The following is a 20851-nucleotide window of genomic DNA, read 5'->3' as shown; positions in this document are numbered from 1 at the left end:
GCGTGATGACCGATTTTGTCACACAGGATTTTCCAGCAAGTGCGGATATCAATTTGGCTATAATATGGAAAAGGAATTCCTGAAGTCTCTCAAATTGTCTGTGTTCTGAGGATGCTGAATCTTTTCAGAGTTATGCCACGCATCCACTAGAAGATATTAATGAGCGATTGCATGATTACAACATCGTAATCATGCGATCGCTCATTAATAGTACGCACTCTCGCTGGCCGTTTCCGACATCAATCATCGGCTGAACATGCTGGTCAATCTGCCGATAACAACAAATTGGCCATGTTCAGGGATGATGGAGGGTGCCTACACTAAACGACTAATCGCTCAGTGAAGGCACTGCAGGGGATGGGGAACGACTGTACAATGTCGTAATCGTACTGTCATTACCTCATCTGCTAGAGGATGTGCGCCTTAAAGAAGAGGAATTAAGGAACATTTCTGTGTTTAACTCTTAAGTTGTAGAAAGCTTCATTGAGCATATTAATACAACTATGGGAATTCAGGGTTTCTACCCTGCTGATGATAGAAGGATTATTTTGGAGACCAACTCCATGAATGTCCTTTATTTGTAATTCACAAAGTCATTAAGGATTTGCTTGAGACAGAATGGAGCCCTCTTTGTAAAAGTCAGTTTAATGCAAAACGGTTAGTTATGATGTATCCTTTTCCATAGAATGATAGAAACAAATTGGACTTTGTAACTAAAGATTGATTCAGCTGTAGCTGGCCTTCAATAAAAACAGTGATTCTTTTGGAGGACTGAGGTCCAATGAAAGATGCAGTTGATGGAACATTTTATATACTTCAAATAGCTGCATGATTTGATAGGCCCCACTATTAAAACTGCTGTAGCTATGTAATAGGTGTCTAAGCCAGTTAGTAATCTGGGGAAATAATTTTTATTTTGATACACAGGACAAAGCAAGCAGGCAATAATTGCTTAAATATATGGAAGTTATTAAAGGTGAGTTTTTTTTGGGTCATACCTGTAAAGGTGCTAGGCCTTTGGCAGCCAAGGGTATTTCTTCTATCGTGGTAGCCAGAAGAGTGTAGTGGTTACATTCATGGGCCTCAGACTAATAATCCAAGAATAGGTTTTGTCTTTGCCACTTGATCTGGGTTCTCTTCTTGGAAAGAAGGGTATCAGAAAATATATTGCATCAATAGTCTGTTTCAAATAGGATATTTTTTTATTTATTTATTCAGCTGTGTCCTCAAACCAACACTTTCAGGAAGCAAGGGCATACCAGCCCGGTAACCAATAATACAAAACTTTATTAGGGGACTACTTCTTGACTTTCTTTTCATCCCTTCAGGGGCGGGGAGGGGAGGCAGTCCAGAAACATGCAATGATTGTACACACATCTTCCCGCCATTAGGCTGGGTTTGCCCGATTATCATGGAAACCATCTACAAAATAGATTCCAAGCAAAGATGTATTTGTAAAATGTGAATCTCCTAATGAAAGTATGTCACTGAAAAATAGGCTTTTATTCAACGCTATTCTTGGTAAAGAAACAGTCCTGGGAATACAGAATGTTTTAGGACCTCTGATATCTTAACATTTGTAAAAGCTCAGCATTTGAAGATTGAATCGGCAACCTCAATCTTGAAAGCAAGAGAAAAAAGATCTTCTGATAATCTGCAGTCTGCATATTCCAATTGCTCAGCAACATCAAAGATTAGTTGTTTTTTTGGGCTAGAAAGATGCCAACAGTTTGCTTGTCTTCCTATCAGGCTTCCAACAGCACCAACAACATTCACAAAGGTACGTTATTTTAATGGTAGCACTTGGAGAACAAAGTCTAGCTTTCTGGCTCTATCCAGTTGATTTGCTTCTAGTGGCAGACTTGCAATTCACCACCTAAATCAAGATACAACTCGTGATTGTGAAAGATGGGTGGATCAGTCATTTTGTTCCATCCCAACAAATTCCATTTGTTTTTAGGGATAGAAATAGACACAGAATTGGACTAGGGGAGCCACCCCATGACAGCCAATGGCACTTGAAGTCTGTATATTTAAATCAACAGCAACACTGCTAATTTTGCAGTTTCATTTCTTAATCGACCTTTCCTCAGGGATAGCAGACCTAGAACTGCTTCTTACTTTATATGCTCTCACCCAGGTATAGACCAGTCCCGACACCACATTTAAAAGAAACTTCAAGTACCTATACATACACTACATTGACAAGTATTTGGCCACACCTGTTAATTATTGAATTAAGGTGTTTCAATCAGACCCATTGCCACAGGTGTGCGAAATCAAGCACTTAGCCATGCAGTCTCCATTTGCAAACATTTGTGATACAAAATGGCTCATTGACTTCAAGTGTGGTACTGTGATAGGATGCCACCTTTGCAATAAGACTGTTTGTGAAATATCCAGCAGGGATGAAATTTCACGGTCAACTGTAAGTGATATTATTAGAAAGTGAAAGCGTTTAGGAACAACAGCAACTCAGCCATGCAGCGGAAGACCACGCAAAATCACAGAGCGGGGTCAATGACTGCTAAGACGCATGGTGTGTAAAAGTCGCCAACGCTCCGCTGATTCCATATCTGAAGAGTTCCAAACTTTCACTGGACAATGCTATGCTTCCAGCTTTGTGGCAACAGTTTGGGTAAGGTTCTTTTCTATTCCAACATGACTGTGCCCCAGTGCACAAAGCAAGGACTATAAAGACATTGTTTGAGTTTGGTGTGGAAGAACTTGAATGGCCCGCAGAGAGCCCTGATCTCAACCCCATCGAGCACCTTCTCGTCCAACATCAGTGCCTGACCTCATAAATGCTCCAAAGAATGAATGGGCACAAATTCCCACAGAAACACCCCAAAATATTGTGGAAAGCCTTCCAAGAAGAGTAGAAGCTGTTATACTTTAATATGGAGTTGTTCTCCTTTTGCAGCTATATGTATTTGATTACAATGTCATTACAGTACCTGTTGGTGTAATGGTCAGGCGTCCTAATACTTTTGTCCATAAAGTGTATATCTATATAAGCGAGAAAATCTGTCCTTTATGCACGCCCAGAGTTTTGGGCCTAGCTCCACCAAATTTGGCATGGTGGTGTAGTTTGCAGGATTAGTTTTTTGTCTAGGTTTGAACTATGTTAGGGCCACACACTGTCACACAATCCATAAAAATAGGGACACTCTTAAATTTGACCTCAGTGTCCCACTTTATAACTCATGCACGTTCATTCTAAATCCAGAGTTAGTCCTTTTTAAAGTGACCATTTATATTAGTCGGCCCTCTGTGTTTGCATGCAAGGGCGTAACTAGATCTTTGTGGGCCACATAGCAGGAACTTAAAAAGACCCATACCACCGAGATAAAAAAACATGTATTTGCCCCCACACGGAGCCTATTCATGTTATGTCACACAGTAGTACACCTTATACATTACGCCACACAGTAATGTCACCTTCAATTACACAGAAATGCCCCTTACACATTATACCACACAGTAATGTCCTTTACAGATTATGCCACGTAGTAGTAGTGCCCCATATAACACATTACATACAATAGTAGTTCCCATTACACATTATGCCCCCTGCAACTCACCTCTCTGTGCTCCTCCAGCAGCCTCTGTTCTCCACCTGTGTACCAGCAGGTGTGGATTTGGGGCCGGGCAGCCAGCTAATAACTGCTGCAGCAGTGGCAGACATGGACGCAATTTTGAATCTGGTGCCGGTCGTGAGCTCTAATTGCCTCGCGACAGGCGACGCTGTCTCTTAATGTCTGCCTGCTGGTGCGGCAGCTGTAATCAGTTTGCGGGTCAGCACCAATGCAACACCGCTGATACCTGGGGCACCCTTTGTGGCCCTGAATGGACCGGCTCACCTTGTGTGCGTGACTGGGTGCAGGGGAGCTGCAGGGCACAGAGGCAGTTCGGGCACCATAGCAGCTGCACCCCTTGCACCCACAATAGATATGCCATTGTTTGAATGCATGTTGGCAAACAGTGGGGTACTTTGGATTGGGGTTATAGTCAATGACAATGTAAACAAATAAAGGCTGCAGGTGTACTTCAGGGTACAGTCTTCAACCCTGGCAACGCGGGATATCAGCCCTCTGAGTTTTTTATGGTAGTACACTCATTTGATTCATTCGAATTCCTTATGGTTCATGCTTACAACTTGGCATCATGCAGTTGCTGCAGACTTCTCAGCTGCACATTCATGCTGTGTATCTCCCATCTCAAGGACATGATTGACAAGTGGTGAGTGTGCAGGTCATTGGAGTGTATTGAACTAATTGTCCTATTCATGGAACCAGATCGAGATGACATGTTGTTTTGTAACATCGGCCATTATACTACTTGGAGTAGCCACTAAAAGTTGGGAATACTTTGACCATAGAGAGTTGCACAGTCTGCAACAATTCTCAGGTAGGCTGTGGCATTTCAAAAAAAAAATTTTTTTCTACTTCAGGGTCCATAGGGGGTCCACAGGGTTGACCTTGGGGTATAGGTTGGGAACCAAATCCGGGCACCACGCAATTAAAGCTTTTAGCTCCCAGGATGCACTGGGTCCACTCTCCCTATAACCCCCCCCCAAGCCAGAGGCACCGCAGTTTAAGTTGGTGCCCAGCCGGAGTCGGGTCACCGTTAGCGCAGGGGGAGCTGACTAGCAGCCCCTAAGCTTATTTTATTTTTTTAGGGACAAAGTTTTTTCCATGGACTTTGGACTCTTCAGAGCGGCAGCGTTGGACTGTCCATAGGACGTCTAAGCTGCCGCTCCGTCACCCCGCTGGTGCTGAGACGCCAGTACAGATCTTGGGATTTCAGCGGGACCCCAGAGTCTGTACTAGCCGGACTCTGCAGGCACCCAGTACTGCTGCCGGATCCACGGGGAGCAGGTAAGGTCACGGATCACCGCTTGCGGTCATCCGTGCATTTCAAATGCAGTGCTGTGCCTCCGGTCTGTGGGGACAGACCGGAGGTGCCGGCGGGCCCCCCATACGCCCGTGTGTCCACTAGACCACCAGGGACTTAGCGATCGGCACAGGGAGCCGGCGTCCCGGGGGTTAATAGCCGGCCAGGGGAGGCAGCCTTCCCTGTTACAGTGGCTCCTCCCCTCAGCTCAGCGCGCCTTTCAGTGTCAAAAGTCTGGCGTTGCTGAGCTGCTTCCTCCGCGGGCCACGCTGCTTCTGAGGTCTCCAGGTGGCCATTTTCTTTGTGCAGCAGCAGAGCTCCGGAGGTGGCAGTGAGTCCAGTCCCCCTGCGTACCTTACCATCAGGTCAGTGTACACAGCGCTGTAGCCTTCCCAGACACTGAATCTGGGAAGTTGAATGCAGTGACATAGTGCAGTATATTATGACATGTTTATGTATATATATTTCTGCATTGTATGTGACTTATGCTAGTGCTGACTGTCTGTACTTTATTCTCTCACCTGTCAGTGTATATCTATCCCTTTTCTTTATCTGCCCTAATACAGCTGTACTTGGTTCTGAAACCTCACATTTATATACTTGTTAATATTTGTGAGGTTTGTCACATACTGTTGCGTGCTGCACGTTGCCATATTTTAGATGGAACTGTGTGTTGCATACGCTGAAAATGGGTCCCTGCAGCTAATTTTTGGCATCAGTCAGGATCAGTATAGCGCTGCTTGATATTTCCGCCAAGAGGGTTGGTCAGATATGTCTGACCAGGAGATAGAGCGTTATACTGCACCCATTTTTACTATCCTGCAAGTCATGTGCTGCAGGTGTTAGTGCGGAGGATTTGACTCATAAAGGGTTCTGTATGTGGCGTCATCTGGTGCCGGCCCTTTTCATGACCCCCTTGGGCGGTTTGTTTTCTCGGGATCCTCTCAATTGCGGATCGCCGGGCGGGCCCCATTGTTGTACCTCACTTGGGGTTGCTTCACCATACTGCCCTTTTCATCTCAGGGAATCTCGCAGTTCTTGCAATCTTCCCCTGTGACACAGACTACCGATCGCTGCAGGGTTTTTTCGCAGTATATGAATTCCCCCTGGTGCCACAATACTGTCATTGCAGGGATTACCACAACAGCCACCCTGGGTGGATGTCGTTCACTACGAAACGCAAATTGGCGTGGTTGATGCCCTGTGGTTACTTCCCAGTTGGCTCTGCTGTGAACTGGATACTGTTTTGGGCTCTTACACGGGGGGAAGCCTATTTCAGGTATTATCCCTGCTTTAGGGCTGGTAACAGGTCCATTCTGGTTAGAGTGAATGTTGGCCTGCACCTGTATCATATACCTTCAGTCTTGCATGCCTTCGGGTTCCCTGTTGCTGACTAGCGGGTGGATCGTATGGCGGGACTCTAGCTGTTGTCAGATACGAGGTATTACAACAGCGTTTGGCCTCCTGTCCCAAATTCCCCGAGGGTCATCACGAGCCCCTCCTGGGGTGGATGGGCGTGTTACTCATCTGATTACAGACGTTACTACACCTCCCATTCCTGCGTGGTCGGATTTTTGGATCCGTAGGTGGTAACTCTGCCTGAAATCAGTATACTCGCTTTCACAGGTTGTTACCCATCCTACCATGGCTATAGCATGGTCGGTTAATACTATTGCATACTGGGCTGATGCATTTGTAACTTTTTTTTTTTTTCCCCTCCAACACGTCTGGGGTTCAAATGTATTTGGTCGCTCACGTAATATATACAGTTGTCATAGGTGGAAATGCCTATATTGGATACCAGTCTCCTAACTTTCAGAGTTCCGGCTGTGACTGTATCCTCCGTAATACCCTATGGCTGCGCTCTGGGTATGCAGAGGTGCAGATACCATCTATAGGATAGATCTTGTTTGGTCCTGACCTTGACAAGATTGTAGTAACATTGGCAGCAGTACTAACGACAAGTTTACCGCCTTCAGCTATGCCCACTACAAGGCCTCAGACTGTCTGTTAAGTCTTTCTGTCCTCTGGGTCAGCCTAAAGGTCTGTTTCTTCGTAGACTGTCGGCCTCTACAAGGGCCGACATATCCAGTACTGAGTAGGCCTGGACTGCCAGCCAATCCTGCTTCTGAACCTATGGATATATCTTCAGCCTGACGGGACAGGCCTACAACTGGGAGACACCGATTTTCTCAGTTCGCCCGGTACTAGTGTCAAGTTGCCGCAGCTACGTGGGTAGGAGGGTACGACCTCTCTTTGCTCAGGCGGCCTCTTTAAGGGCCCGCGTACCCTCACATGTATTCAGACCCGAACAGGGCCTTACAAATCCAGACAGCTATACAGTTGTTGCGGTAAGCAGAGCTAATTAGGCCATCCCCACTATCTCAGCGAGGGACTGGTTGTTCTGCTTTCTTTCTGGTGCGGTGGCTGAATGGTCCTCTTTGCCTATTCTCTGTCTCAATTCCCTGAACCAGTTCCTAAAGCTACCTGGGCTCAGGAGGCAATCCCTATGCTCCATCATACGATGTGTGGAACCTGGGGACTTTATGGTATTACTGGATATACAGGACGCGTGCCTACGGGCACTTACAGAGACCTTTTATCAGCATGGACCTGAGGTTTGCTGTATCACAGCAACACTTACAATTTTTCGGGCTCTGTCTGTTGGGACTGTCCTCAGCCCCACAGGGGTTTACCAGCATTTTGGATTTTCTGACAGTTCTCCTGTTCAGTATATTCCAAGGCTCCTGTACCAGGACGGCCTCCTGCTCTTAGCGGGATCACTGGGGTACTTTACAGCCAGGTCAGGATGACCGTGGCTTCTTCAGGGTGCAGACGTTTAATCAACGAGGAAAAAGTCCTCCCTGCATCCCTCTCTGGGTATTCTTCATCTAGGAGCCCTGCTGGATTCTCAGAATCTGAGAATTCTTCTGGCATAAAACGGAATCTCCACTCTTCCATTAGGAGTACATGGTTGTCTACGCAGTCGACATATGTCTTTACACTCTGGGATGCATGGTCAAATATTCAGTGTCTGCCTTTGGAAGGGTGGAATGGGCTCAGTTCCATTCCAGGCCTTTCCATAATTGGCTCATCTCCGGATGGAACGAGTTTTTTCTGTCGGATCATTGTTCAAACGATGATGCCCTCTCCGGAGGCAAGTCGGTCCCTGTCCGGGTGGCTATGGCCATCTCGTCCAGGGTATTCTTTGCTATGGACAGTTTCTGGTTCGCATTCATTTCATTGCAGTTGGACCTCTGTCGATTCCACCCTGTCAATTTAACTTGTTTGAACTTTAGCCTGTCTTGGGCCTTCACTCTGGCATAACTCTTGTTTCCTGGTGTTCCTGAAAAGGTTCAGTCCCTGTCAGGACAGTGGCTTCCTTTTTTAGCAACACTGTTCGGTGGGTGGCAATGACAGGTATGTCACACATTCGGACATAGTCCGAGGGTCTCCTAACGACCATCTCGGCAGCGTTCATTTCAGGAGCTCTCCATTGGTAAGCGGGAGTCCTCAACCGTCACGACGTGCATCCCGGGGACTAGTCTCTTCCCCAAGAGGTTTCATCTCCTGGTGAGCAGGGGGGACCCCACTGAGGTGACCCTCATGGCCTTCTGACTTTATCACACTATGGTTTTACAGTCCAGCTCTGGGGATTCTGAAGCAACCTTCAGTGACTCTTTGTCGGTGAAGTGGTCCTTCCACTTTGTGTACCTGTGTTCTCTGGTCTCCCTTCTTTCTCGAGGTCTTTGGAAGTGTTTCAATCGAGACGGAGATGCTTTCCTGCTGGTGGCTCCTGATTGCCTGGCCTTCCTGACAGTGCGAATCTCTACACTGTCAGTATGGTTAAGATATGGAATTGCTCCACTCTGGTATCCAATTCATCCTTTGGAGTGTTTTCTGGATTATGCCTCCATTTGTCCTCCCTAGGGACTCCTTGGGAGTTAGTAGTGGTTCTTCGTTCCCTCCGGGGACAGTCAATGAAACCGCTGGTTGTGATAGCCATTACATGGTCTATTGCTTAGGCTCTCTTTCTCTCAGGGTGTTTATATCAACCAGGAGAGTGTCTGAATTGGGAGCGTTCCCATGTGGCTCCCTCTTCGGGAGGGCATCATGTCAGGGTGTGAGTTGTTCTCGCCCTGTGTTTCTTCTTAAAGTGGTTTTTAGGTTCCATATTATTCTGGAACTTATGGTACGTCCATTCAGGCCCCAGTCCTCTCGGCTGGTGTGGTCTCATTGACTGGGGTCCGGCCTCTTTGGATTTATGTGATCCGTTCAAGTTCTTACGGAAATCGGACTCCTTATTGGTGGTCTGAGATTTCTGGTTTTCACTGGAAAGGATGGCCGGCCTATAACCAAATGTTGGCTTGATGGCCTCGTATGTCTTCCTCAGGGACCTACCCATGGGTAGGCCTTTCTGTTGTTGAGGCTTGTTTTTTCTCGGGCCATGTAACCCTCGTGGGCGGCTTGCTGTGGCACCTCGGCTGTTTTGCCTTACTAGGTGGCCACGTGGTCTTCTGTCCACACCTTTTTTAAGATTCTAGGCATTGGTTTCCTTTGCCTCTCAGGATGCTTCCTTTTTGGCGACTGATTCCCCTCTCAGCACAGGAGGGTCCCCACCCTTGGTTTAACTGCTTTGGGGGACATCCCCAAGGTCAACCATGTGGACCCCCTATGGACCCTGAAGTAGAAAACAAGAGATATGGTAAGAACTTACCTTTATCTGTTTCTACGAAGTTCATACGGTTCACAGGGCGCCTGCCCTGACTCACCTGGCTTCATATTGGCTGTGTGGCTGGTCACCGGTATTCAGTCTCCCATTTCTGTGAGTATGGTTGAGTTTTCCAGTTTTTTCTCTTTTTTTTTTTTTTTTTTCTCCTCCGGCCTTTGGCTACTTACAAACTGAGGTGCCTCTGGCTTGGGGGTGGGGTTATAGGGAGAGTGGACCCAGTGCATCCTGGGAGCTAAAAGCTTTAACTGCGTGGTGCCCGGATTTGGTTCCCAACCTATACCCTAAGGTCAACCCTGTGGACCCTATGGACTTCGTAGAAACAGAGATAACAAAAGTAAGTTCTTACCATATCTCTTGTTTTCTTTGGTATTACCGGATCTAATGTGTGCCAAGAAAACAGTCCCCACACATTACATATCTCTACAATTGGCACAGTGAAGGTTGTTCCCATATTGTTTACACCAAATTCTAACCTGACCATCTGCTTCTCAGCAGAAATTTTGGTTTGTTTGTCTGAAAAACAACCTCTTGCCAATGCCGGCATGTTTGTATGCATTGAGTTGCTGACTCTTGATTGGCTGATTAGATATATACATCGATATACAGGTGTACCTAATAAAGCCACGAACTGCTTAATGTCTATATAGAATATATCACTGAACCACCTACACTCACAAATACTGCAACAGATAAACACATTACATTGTTTGATTTTATTTTTTGTATGCGTTTTTTTTTTTTTTTTTTTTTTAAACACTCCTTTCCTCTTTCTAAAGCTGGGTACGCAGTTAGCAGATATGTCTGCCGATCGAGTGGTCTGCAGATATATCTGTAGATGATGGTCGTTCATATACACTGAACGGCCATAATCTCCAGGCAGCCGCTGGTCCCGCTGGCCGGGGAGCGTACCGCCCGTACACACTTGCTGATGGACAGATATATCTGCAGATAGACAGATATATCGGCTGTGCAGCACAGCCGACGCGATATGTCTGTGAACTAAGTAATTCGGACATATCACTGGTACACACTGGTCGACGGGCACCAGATATATTAGCCGATTAATTGATCAGTCAATATATCTGTCTGTGTGTACCCAGCTTTAGATGCTGCGTTTATAGCCAGTGCACTGTGATTCTGCAGTTCTACAAAGGGGTGTGTCGCGCTATTCATAGTGTACGTGGCTTTGACTGAGACACACTCACTCTCTTCCCGGTTGCAGGATCCATGTGTTGGCAATGGTGGTGTACCAGTGCATTGGCTGACCACATGAGTAACTGCATTTGCAGCAATATCTATCCACTAGAAGTGTGGCAGGTTTGATATGTCTGTGTGTGTTATAAGTAGAGATGAGCTGTTTGGTTTTGGCTCTCCTCTTCCTGCCAAGTATGGATCTCAGAACGGGGCAAAATTCTTCTTTCACTGACATCTGTGCCAGATGTTGTTTTGCCTTGTTCTGAGATGCGAACTTGGAGGGAAGACCTGAGCCAAAACTGAACTGCTCATGACTAATTATGGGTAGTATAATGCATTTTTATCAGTTCGTTCTTCTATTATAAGATTACTTAATGTGTTATTTGTAATGGAGGACAAGTCCTAGCCCACCTCACTATAACCCTGCACTGTCCTGTCAATCAAATGAATATTTTTTGTTGGATTTCAGTCCTTGATGTGTTGCCCTGGGATGTGAATAACTGTTTTCAGGTCATGTTGGTACATTTGATATGTGAATGCTTTGAATTATTCCTTTAATGTATTGTTCCTCCACCAATTGTTTATAGTTTTAGGTTGAGTGCAGCTAACCACACATGCCCTCCTGTGATCCTCCAATCCAGCAGGTGCCATGTTGTCTGTTACTGTTACAGTGCTGAGCAGGAAAACTGCAAATGAATGAGATGCTCACGGGTCAGGGTGTTTTGACAACTTTGCCAGTAATTTATAAAAACTAAAATAAAAAACCCACTTGAGCAGGAGAAGGGCCTCCTGTTCTGTGACAATAGAATTGGCATGGCATCTGGTGAAACTTTAGAGGTGCGTTTTAATTGCTATCTCCGCTACATTGTTTGGATGAGTAGTAGATGGTTTTTATTCTGTTTGTTGTATAGTGCTTTTCTATTTGAAAGTAAGTTAATATATCCAATTTATTCATTCTTGATCGTTCGATCTAGCAATGAACGATATATCGATGGTGCATCGGTGGGTGTGTGTGTCTGTGGACAATGTTGTTCACAGGCATATCTGATTGGGCCTGCACCACAGCCGATGATATATCTAACATATATCGTTTCATCTTGCTGTAGCCCACAGAATCCATTGAATGAAGTCACAAATGGGTGGGCATATTCAAATTACTCTGCTGGCAGACCTATAGATGAGTCCACATACATCTAGACTCCTTGCGTGATAAACAGCTCTTCTAGTCACGCCATGCCATGGCGTGACTGTCTTTTTCGTGTGACTTTTTACCTTCCAATGCGATGTGAATAGGATGCACAAGCATCTTCCGATTAAAATGATATGCGGGATGCCTATATTTTGGGCGTATATGCATGCGATATACTACACTAGTGCCGCTGGTTATACATTGGTGATAGCATGCTGGAATATAGGCTGTGTGTGGTGTGTGTCAGCCTGCAATTTCAATGCCAAATTTGCTGCAATATATAATTCAGTCAGTCTCATAGATTGACGAATGAAAGCAGAAATAACTTCAGGCATACAACCCAGACCCCAGGCAGAAAAGTGCATACATAATACACATGCATTTACCATGGTGAAGTCTCAATACATTCTGCTGGGCTGTATATATTTTAATTCTTAACACAAGTGACTCAAAATCCTTGTGCAGTTCTAATTTAAATGATCTTCCTGAATGTATAGAAAACAAATGAAAATCTCATCAGACTCTTTAACATTTATCATATATGCTGACAAGGTCGGTATTAATTGGAGTCCTACTCAAAGCAAGGCAAATGCACATGCTCGGCACAAAGACTGAGATGCAATAAAGTCACTGCTAAGAAAAAAAACAATTTACACCCTATAATATAAAAGCATGTACGATAACTTACTGTTAATTTGATGCAATGTTTTTGTATCTTGTTGAGTGTCACTAACTTATAAATACAACCCATAGTCAGAAAAGATACTTTGGGATTTTTTGCTATTTGTTAAAATCAATTGAATATTAAATTGGTGCATAACTTGAACACTGGAAGTGTAACTTCTTCTTATGTTTATTTTCATATGTTTATTTATAGGCTGAGACAACAATTGGCCTCAGTTCATATCAGCAGAAAAGGTAAGTTGTTTGCTCTTTGTGTGTATCTGTCCCTCCCTGGTAGAATTCCTGGAATTGTTTTGAATAGAAACTAATAATGCACCATGCAAGTGAGAATACAGCCCAGTGGCTCTCACACTGCTGTTAATCTATTGATTTTATCGCTCAAGGCGTCTGCAGCTGCCTTTTTGGTACCGGAAGCATAACCCTTTTCATTGCCATATAATCAATAATGGAGCACATTAAACTCTCTTCTAACCCTTAAGGCAAATGTAGTAATTTTACTTTATCAAAATAAACACACAGTTCACAGGAAATACACTAACTATTCATTACTGGGTTCCTTTTAACGCTGCATAACAAGTGCTGTTACAGGGGTATGGTGTTATTAGAAACCATAGTTTTATAGTGTCAGTCCCAGTTGTATGCATTTTTCTTGTGTTTTTATTTTATAGTATACCTGTATTCAACATCAGATATGATACTTGTGTGCTTAAAACCTTTCCTGTGCAGCACGGATGGTGTAACAGTTACAATTATTGCCTCAGAGCACTGAGGCATTTGGTTTGATCCACATAATGGCCCTAACTATACTCCCTGTGCTTGCATGGGTTTCCTCCGGGTACCCCGGTTTCCTCTCCCAAACCAAAAATATCATGGTAAGTTAAATGGCTCCCAACAAACAAATTAACCCTAGTGTGTAAATGTGATAGGGAGTATAGATTGTAAGCTCCACTGGGACAGGGACTGATGTGAATGGCCAAATATTCTCTGTAAAGCGCTACGGAACACGTGTGCTATATAAATAACTGGTAATAAAGTTTCCACATTGCAGGCAAATCTGAATATTTTTGTGTTTTTCAGCATCTAAATGTGCCAGCACTTTAGTAGTTACAACTATGATCAACCCGGTGGTAGTTACAACTATGATCAAACCTAGGTTGATGTGTATAGTGTGGTGTAAAAAATAGATGAACTAATATTGTCTCTTGCTGGAGAACTATAGGTCCCAGCAAGCCTCCCCCGCATGCTGGTACTTGGAGAACCACAATTACCAGCATGTGGGGCATTAAGGGCCCGCTGGTACTTATAGTTCACCTGCAAAATAAATTAAACGCCAGACACACACAGTGAAAGTATAACTTTTATTTCACTCCCACTTACATCACCTACAATCATTGGACACGTCCTCTTCTCCATGTAGGCATCCACCGTCGTCTTAAAGCAAAAAAACAAAGTCCCGACCCACGAACTTCATACCGTCCTCTAAGGACGGTACTTCCTGTATGACAGCCCAGGCATTTCTGTAGAGAAATGCCACGGCTGAGCGTTCATTGGCTGAAGTTAATTGGCTGTGAGGCGGAGGCTCACCTCTCAATTGTGAGAACCGCTAGGTTACTAAAGGGTTTTTTTTTTTTTTAATGTGACACTTTACAAGCTTATTACACAGATACACACACGTGTCCCACGATCTGTGCATGCATTGGTGTCTGAAGCAAGTATGGGAATGCCTATCAAGTGATGGCCGCATCATGCAGGTCTGAACGATAAGAGGGGATTCAGTAACTAGGTTGATCTTCCTGCATGTCCAGAAGATCTGAAGATGCGACCAACGACCTGCTGGAACGAGCATGGTGATAGTGTACACACTGGATGATATGAACGATTTGTCGTTCTGATGCAGGGGTGAGGGAAGTTTTTTACCTTTTACCCCAAAATATATTTAGATACGCCGACGTTACCCCCTTGATTTGAAAGGAAGGAAATAATATAGTTGTGCCCCCATAGTTATGCCCCTGTAGTAGTACCCCCATATAATGCCCCTGTAGTAGTAGTGCCCCCATATAATGTCCCTGTAGTGCTGCTTGTACAAAAAAAAACACTTACCTTAATCCCCGCTCCTGCATCCGCCGCCATCCTGTCTGCCCGGCTGCTCTTCAGAACGTCTCTTCCATAGTGCCCATGGTAATAACATCTCAGCGGGCATCCGGCTTAGAGCCTTCCCTACGGCACAGCCGGGCATGCATATGAGAATGATTCATATGCATGCCCGGCTGTCCATCCATTACCCCCAGGAATTTAATTTTTACCCCATGTGGGGTAATTTACCCCTGTTCCCTGACCACTGTTCTGATTATTTATTTATTTATTACCAGTTATTTATATAGCGCACACATATTCCGCAGCGCTTTACAGAGAATAGTTGGCCATTCACATCAGTCCCTGCCCCAGTGGAGCTTACAATCTATATTCCCTATCACATGCACACACACACACACGGGTTAATTTTTATGGTTTTTTTTTTTTTGAGCCAATTAACCTACCAGTATATTTTTGGAGTGTGGGAGGAAACCGGAGTACCCGGAGGAAACCCACGCAAGCACAGGGAGAATATACAAACTCCACACAGCTAGGGCCGTGGTGGGAATCGAACCCACGACCTCAGTGCTGTGAGGCAGTAACGCTAACCATTACACCGTCTGTGCTGCCCTATGATGCATTGGAGTTGGCCAAATCGTTAAATATATTGTCTAGTGTGTAGGGGTCTTAAGTCTCCTCAGTATTCCTGCCATAGACAGCTGCAGCACTTTATTCCTTACAGTAGAAAAGTGCACAGTGACTTCCAAAAGAGGCATAATGCTGAAACACATTATTTTCTACTTTATATTTAACAATTCATCATATCTACAATCATTCAATTTTCTGTTCTCTTTTATAAAAAAAAAACAAACAAACAAAAAAAAAAAAAACACCACCAATCAGGTGTATTGTGTTTCTACATAACTAAGGGTTAACTATTTTATCTCTGTTCCCAAAAGTCCATGGGTGTTTGGTAATTGTAATGCAGCAGCGTACCCTTCAGGCCTAGCTGCCCAAACATGTCAGGGTGGTCTTTTCTTCTTTTTGTTTTAAAATGTCGCTTTGAGCAGAATGATTCCTACAATAAGTGCTCAGATTACATTAATAATCTGTTTTATTGTTTCCAGAAGTTCTTGAGCTGAGTGTTTTCTGTTTACTGTCAGACTATAACATGAGCAATGTTTGTAAACTGTGCCTGAGTGTAGAGTGAGTCACTATGCAGCAACGTATGTGACTACTTCTCCAACATAGGAAGCTGCAGAGGTGTGTGCGGTGTCTGCTCCTGATTGGCCCGGCTTTGCCAAGCAAGAAACGGAAGATGTGACAGCGCCCTTCTGTGGGAGGGTCTCAGTGTAGTGTGACTTGTCAGCATGCACATTCTTGCAGCAAGCACGTCTGACTCCTCTAGCTATTTTAAGGATGGAGAATACATACCTTTTTGAAAGACAATTCACAATTACTTCTAAGCCTGCATTGCATTATCTTTGTTTTTTAGAGACCAACACTGTCATTGAAAATAAAGGTTCTATCAGTGGAATTATTGATAAAACAAAGCTGCATTTGTTTTTTGTTTTTTTACATTTTTTAAGTTTCAAAGTTAATCTAATGTTAAGTTGATTGATAGATGTACATTTATAATAGCATATATGATTGTTGTATGTAATTTGAATACTTTAATTTGCAGACCCTGTGTATTTTCTGGGCGCTGCCGAGAGGGTAGGCTCCTTTCATCCATACAGCACTGTGGGATTGGGGGCTCACTGCTCTTGCACATGATCAGCTGTAGCCGACCTCTGTCCTCGAGAGCTACTAACCGTTCATGTTTACCAGACCACATAGATGGTGCACAGGTGTAGTCATTACTCATTAACACATTTGAAAAGATCCACAGGTGGTTCTAATTTCACTTGTTCTGTGAGGAGACCGGGAGAACAAGCACTGTTGGTAGCTCTCGCGGACCAGGGTTGGCTACTCCTGCATTAAGATGGACACATAGCAGATTATATTACATATCATTTATTAAATGTTATTCATATAGTGCACACACATTACACAATGTATTTGTATTTGTATGTATGTGTGTGTGTGTTGTTAGAAAAACCTCTTTATTCTATACGCTCTATTGCTGTGTTTGCTGTAATGAAACAGCCTCTGCTGCTGCTTGAAACTTGAGTTACTAATTTGACTGTATTTGTAGTAAAATGTCATGACCTATCCTTCTGATGGGGGGTGCCTTTTGACCCCATGGATCCCTCAGTCCCACAGCTTATACAGTACATATTCTGGGCTATAAATTTTCATTATTTGTTTTAATAGTTGTGCACTATGTTTACTGTTAATGTGGCCGGCCTTTGTACTTGGCAATAGTGTTCCACCCACTTTTTTTTTTTTTTTTTTTTACATGCCATGTGGCATGATCCTACTCCAGGCATCTGACGGACAAAATCAGTGTTGTGTAACATTTGTTACTGTGACAGGCACAGTAACTGATCTCTCCCCCGTTTTTAAGAGGCGGTACAAGGTTGGACAGCAGGAACATTGCAACAAGGGTAGATGGGTGGATGGAGAATGCAGGAGCTTCCCCTGAAATACATAGCTGGGGATGTGTTTTGGTGCTGCTAAAGTTTCGCCTCTTAGTGAGGTGAAACAGGAAGCAATAAAGCTGAGATGTATGAAATTCACAAATGTCAGCCGCCTGTCGCCTGTGTAAGGGAGAGAACACACCCCTCCCCCCCCCCCCCCTCCCAGTCCAGTGGTCCCTACCAGTCGCATAGCACCTCAGCCTAGGGCGTCTATATACTAAGCAGTGTTAGGAGACAGAGTGAAAAGTGATAAGGTGCCAGCCAATCAGCTCCTAACTGCCATGTCATAGGCTGTGTTTGAAAAATGACAGTTGGGAGCTGATTGGCTGGCACCTTATCACTTTTCACTCTGTCTCCTAACACTGCTTAGTAAATAGACTCCTAGAGCTGATGTGCTGTGTTTTGCCTCTTGGCTGTCCCCAATGCACTTGTGCGAGATCTTATTCGGCAAACACAGCGCATGTGCGAGGACACCAGCGCCGTTGCTCTGTCACAAACTGCTGTACTACATACACATATTTGCAGATTACTTGATATATATAAAACAATAACAGGGGTATTCAATATGGGTGCGATAACATCGTTTTTGCGTTAATATCGGAGGTATGACGTCATTATCGCAGGTTTTACTTTTACACCGTATTCAATTTCAAAGACTTATTGCAGTTTTGAAAAGTCTTTGATAAAAAACGTGGATAAGTTTTCACCATTGAATAGGTGTCGAAAAAAGTGCAGAATTGGGATTTAGGGGTGCAGGCTTTAAAAAAAATAGCCTGCACCCCTGGGAATGACATTTAAAAAAGAACTGTCAAAAAAAAATAGGGACACCCCAAAAAATGTATTTAAAAATTGGGGTGAAAAAAAAAATGGGAAAAAATTGTTTAACAATAGGGAAATAGGTTCAGGGCTATTCTGCAAGTATGCGGCAGATGTTTTCTAGAATAGAATTATAGCGGCAGGTGCACAAATGCAGAATTTTTAAAAACTTACTTTAGGGACATAAAAATATGCTAGTACCCATTTTCATGTACCCCAAATTTGATGGGACCACTTAAAAAAATGAAAAAAATAACCTAAGTGCTCTTCTGCATCACTTCTTCAATGTCGGGAAAAAAACACCTGCTGTGGCTATTTAAATCCCCGACTTTCAATTAAAGGCTAAAACGGGAGTACCCATAGTGATCCCCCATGTTTTTACTACTTTAGGGGGGTCTTACAATTTTTTTAAGGAAAAATTCATAACTTTACACAAATCCAACTTCGGAGTATCCCGTTTTCGTTAATTTTATATTGAATACGGGTATAAGCGGCAGCGCGCCCGATACTTTAACGCAGGTAAAAATTCCGATATGAAACGTTAACTTCGACAGTGAAGTTAACGTTTCATATTGAATACCATATGAAACGTTAACTTCACTGTCGAAGTTAACGTTTCATATCGGAGTTTTTACCTGCGTTAAAGTATCGGGCGCGCTCCCGCTTATACCCGTATTCAATATAAAATTAACGAAAACGGGAAACTGCAAAGTTGGATTTTCGTAAAGTTACGAATTTTTCCTTAAAAAAATTGTAAGACCCCCCTAAAGTAGTAAAAACATGGGGGATCACTATGGGTACCCCCGTTTTAGCCTTTAATTGAAAGTCGGGGATTTATATAGCCACAGCAGGTGTTTCTTTCCCGACATTGAAGAAGTGATGCAGAAGAGCACTTAGGTTATTTTTTTCGTTTTTTTAAGTGGTCCGTCCCATCAAATTTGGGGTACATGAAAATGGGTACTAGCATATTTTTATGTCCCTAAAGTAAGTTTTTAAAAATTCTGCATTTGTGCACCTGCCATTATAATTCTATTCTAGAAAACATCTGCCGCATACTTGCAGAATAGCCCTGAACCTATTTCCCTATTGTTAAACAATTTTTTTCCCATTTTTTTTTTCACCCCAATTTTTAAATTAATTTTTTGGGGTGTCCCTATTTTTTTTTAAAAAAAACTTTTTTTTGACAGTTCTTTTAAATGTCATTCCCAGGGGTGCAGGCTATGTTTTTTAAAGCCTGCACCCCCTAAACCCCAATTCTGCACTTTTTTTCGACACCTATTCAATGGTGAAAACTTATCCCCGTTTTTTATCAAAGACTTTTCAAAACTGCGATAAGTCTTTGAAATTGAATACGGTGTAAAAGTAAAACCTGCGATAATGACGTCATAACATCGTTTTTGCGTTAATATCGGAGGTATCGCACCCATATTGAATACCCCTGTAAGTCACAAAAGTATGCTTATGGTCTCCTTTTAGTAATAGCTGCCTTATTTCCGCCACCATGCAACATTATGGCGACAAACATTTTGATTATGTTATTTTCTCATACATATGTATAAAATGTAATGCTGGGTACACATTTAGATGACTGACCAGTTGGTGTGCCATTGTTATGCTAATACGCACTTACCGCTCTGCCACTTGATACATCTAGCTTGACATCACAACTGGGCGGGTATTTAAATTTGCTCGCCCAGTTGTGATGTCAGGGTTGACTGTCCCTGCAGCCAGTGCAGGTCGGTCGACCGTACCCACAGCCAGATGCACTGTAAGATATATCTGCTTTGCTCCAGGGCTGACTTGATAGGCCTGTAAAGTTTGTCATTAACAGTCATATCTGGTGTACACACCCGCTGATGCATTTGCGATATATCGCTCGTCTATAGAATGAGCGATATATCACCAAGTGTGTACCTAGCATTAGTGTCCAAATAGTACTTGATATATAGCATTTGACACTTACCACCATGTCGTCCATTTAAACCTTAATCACCACTCTGCATCCCCCTCAGTCGGGATCTTCAGCATTCGGGCTTGCGGCATTGGGATTTAGTCAGACGGCTTCCCGGCTGCCGGCATTTCATACCCAACCCATCCGAGTGATATGATCATTTGGTAATCCTCAATGCTCTCATCAGCCAGCTAGATGCTCTACTTTAATGCATGAGAATTGGGACTTTATTTTTGTACTGTTTGCTTGTACATTTCCATGCAAATAGACCTAATCCCCTTTTATTGAGTACATATAATATAACTGGTAGCTGTCAGGAGGTGCAGTAGGTACATTATATTAATGCTGTGAGTCCTGAAAATAGTCACTGTACTTTTGGATAAGTCCTAATTTCCCCTGCTACAGCTGCATGTCCTACATATCTCACTTCATGACATCTCGTAATGAAACCCCTCAGACATCAATTCAAATGAGCACGCTCTCGTCTTACACTTGTGAAAGAGCTAGTTAGATCGTCTGCCAGTCACCATTCGCTCTAGCCAAGTGCTCAGAAATGCTGAACACGACCTAGCTATTAAAATATGCCAAATATAAATATATAATTATTTAGCATATTCACTTCTGTATAGCCTAAATACGATTACACTTTGCCACACAAGCTGTTAATCATTGTAACATTTAGATTGGATATTGTTGACCCTGCGAAAATTAATTTTTTCCGATAACACACTATT

At 43.5% G+C, this 20851-nt stretch overlaps 1 protein-coding gene across 3 annotated transcripts in view; it reads left to right on the top strand.

The window, feature by feature from the left end:
• TMEM131 (transmembrane protein 131) overlaps window positions 1-20851 on the top strand; it is a 299432-nt gene that overhangs the window by 87290 nt on the left and 191291 nt on the right. For all 3 annotated transcript variants that reach the window (XM_088454095.1, XM_088454094.1, XM_088454093.1), the window contains exon 3: window positions 12889-12929. In XM_088454095.1, coding sequence (XP_088310221.1) covers window positions 12889-12929 — 41 coding nt within the window. The remainder of the gene's footprint in view (window positions 1-12888; window positions 12930-20851) is intronic.

Source organism: Taudactylus pleione, unplaced genomic scaffold (genome assembly GCF_031769625.1).
Source record: "Taudactylus pleione unplaced genomic scaffold, aTauple2 ptg000609l, whole genome shotgun sequence".
Classification (NCBI taxonomy): domain Eukaryota; kingdom Metazoa; phylum Chordata; class Amphibia; order Anura; family Myobatrachidae; genus Taudactylus; species Taudactylus pleione.
The sequence above is the reverse complement of the archived record's forward strand: the minus strand, read 5'-3'. Positions and strand labels throughout refer to the sequence as shown.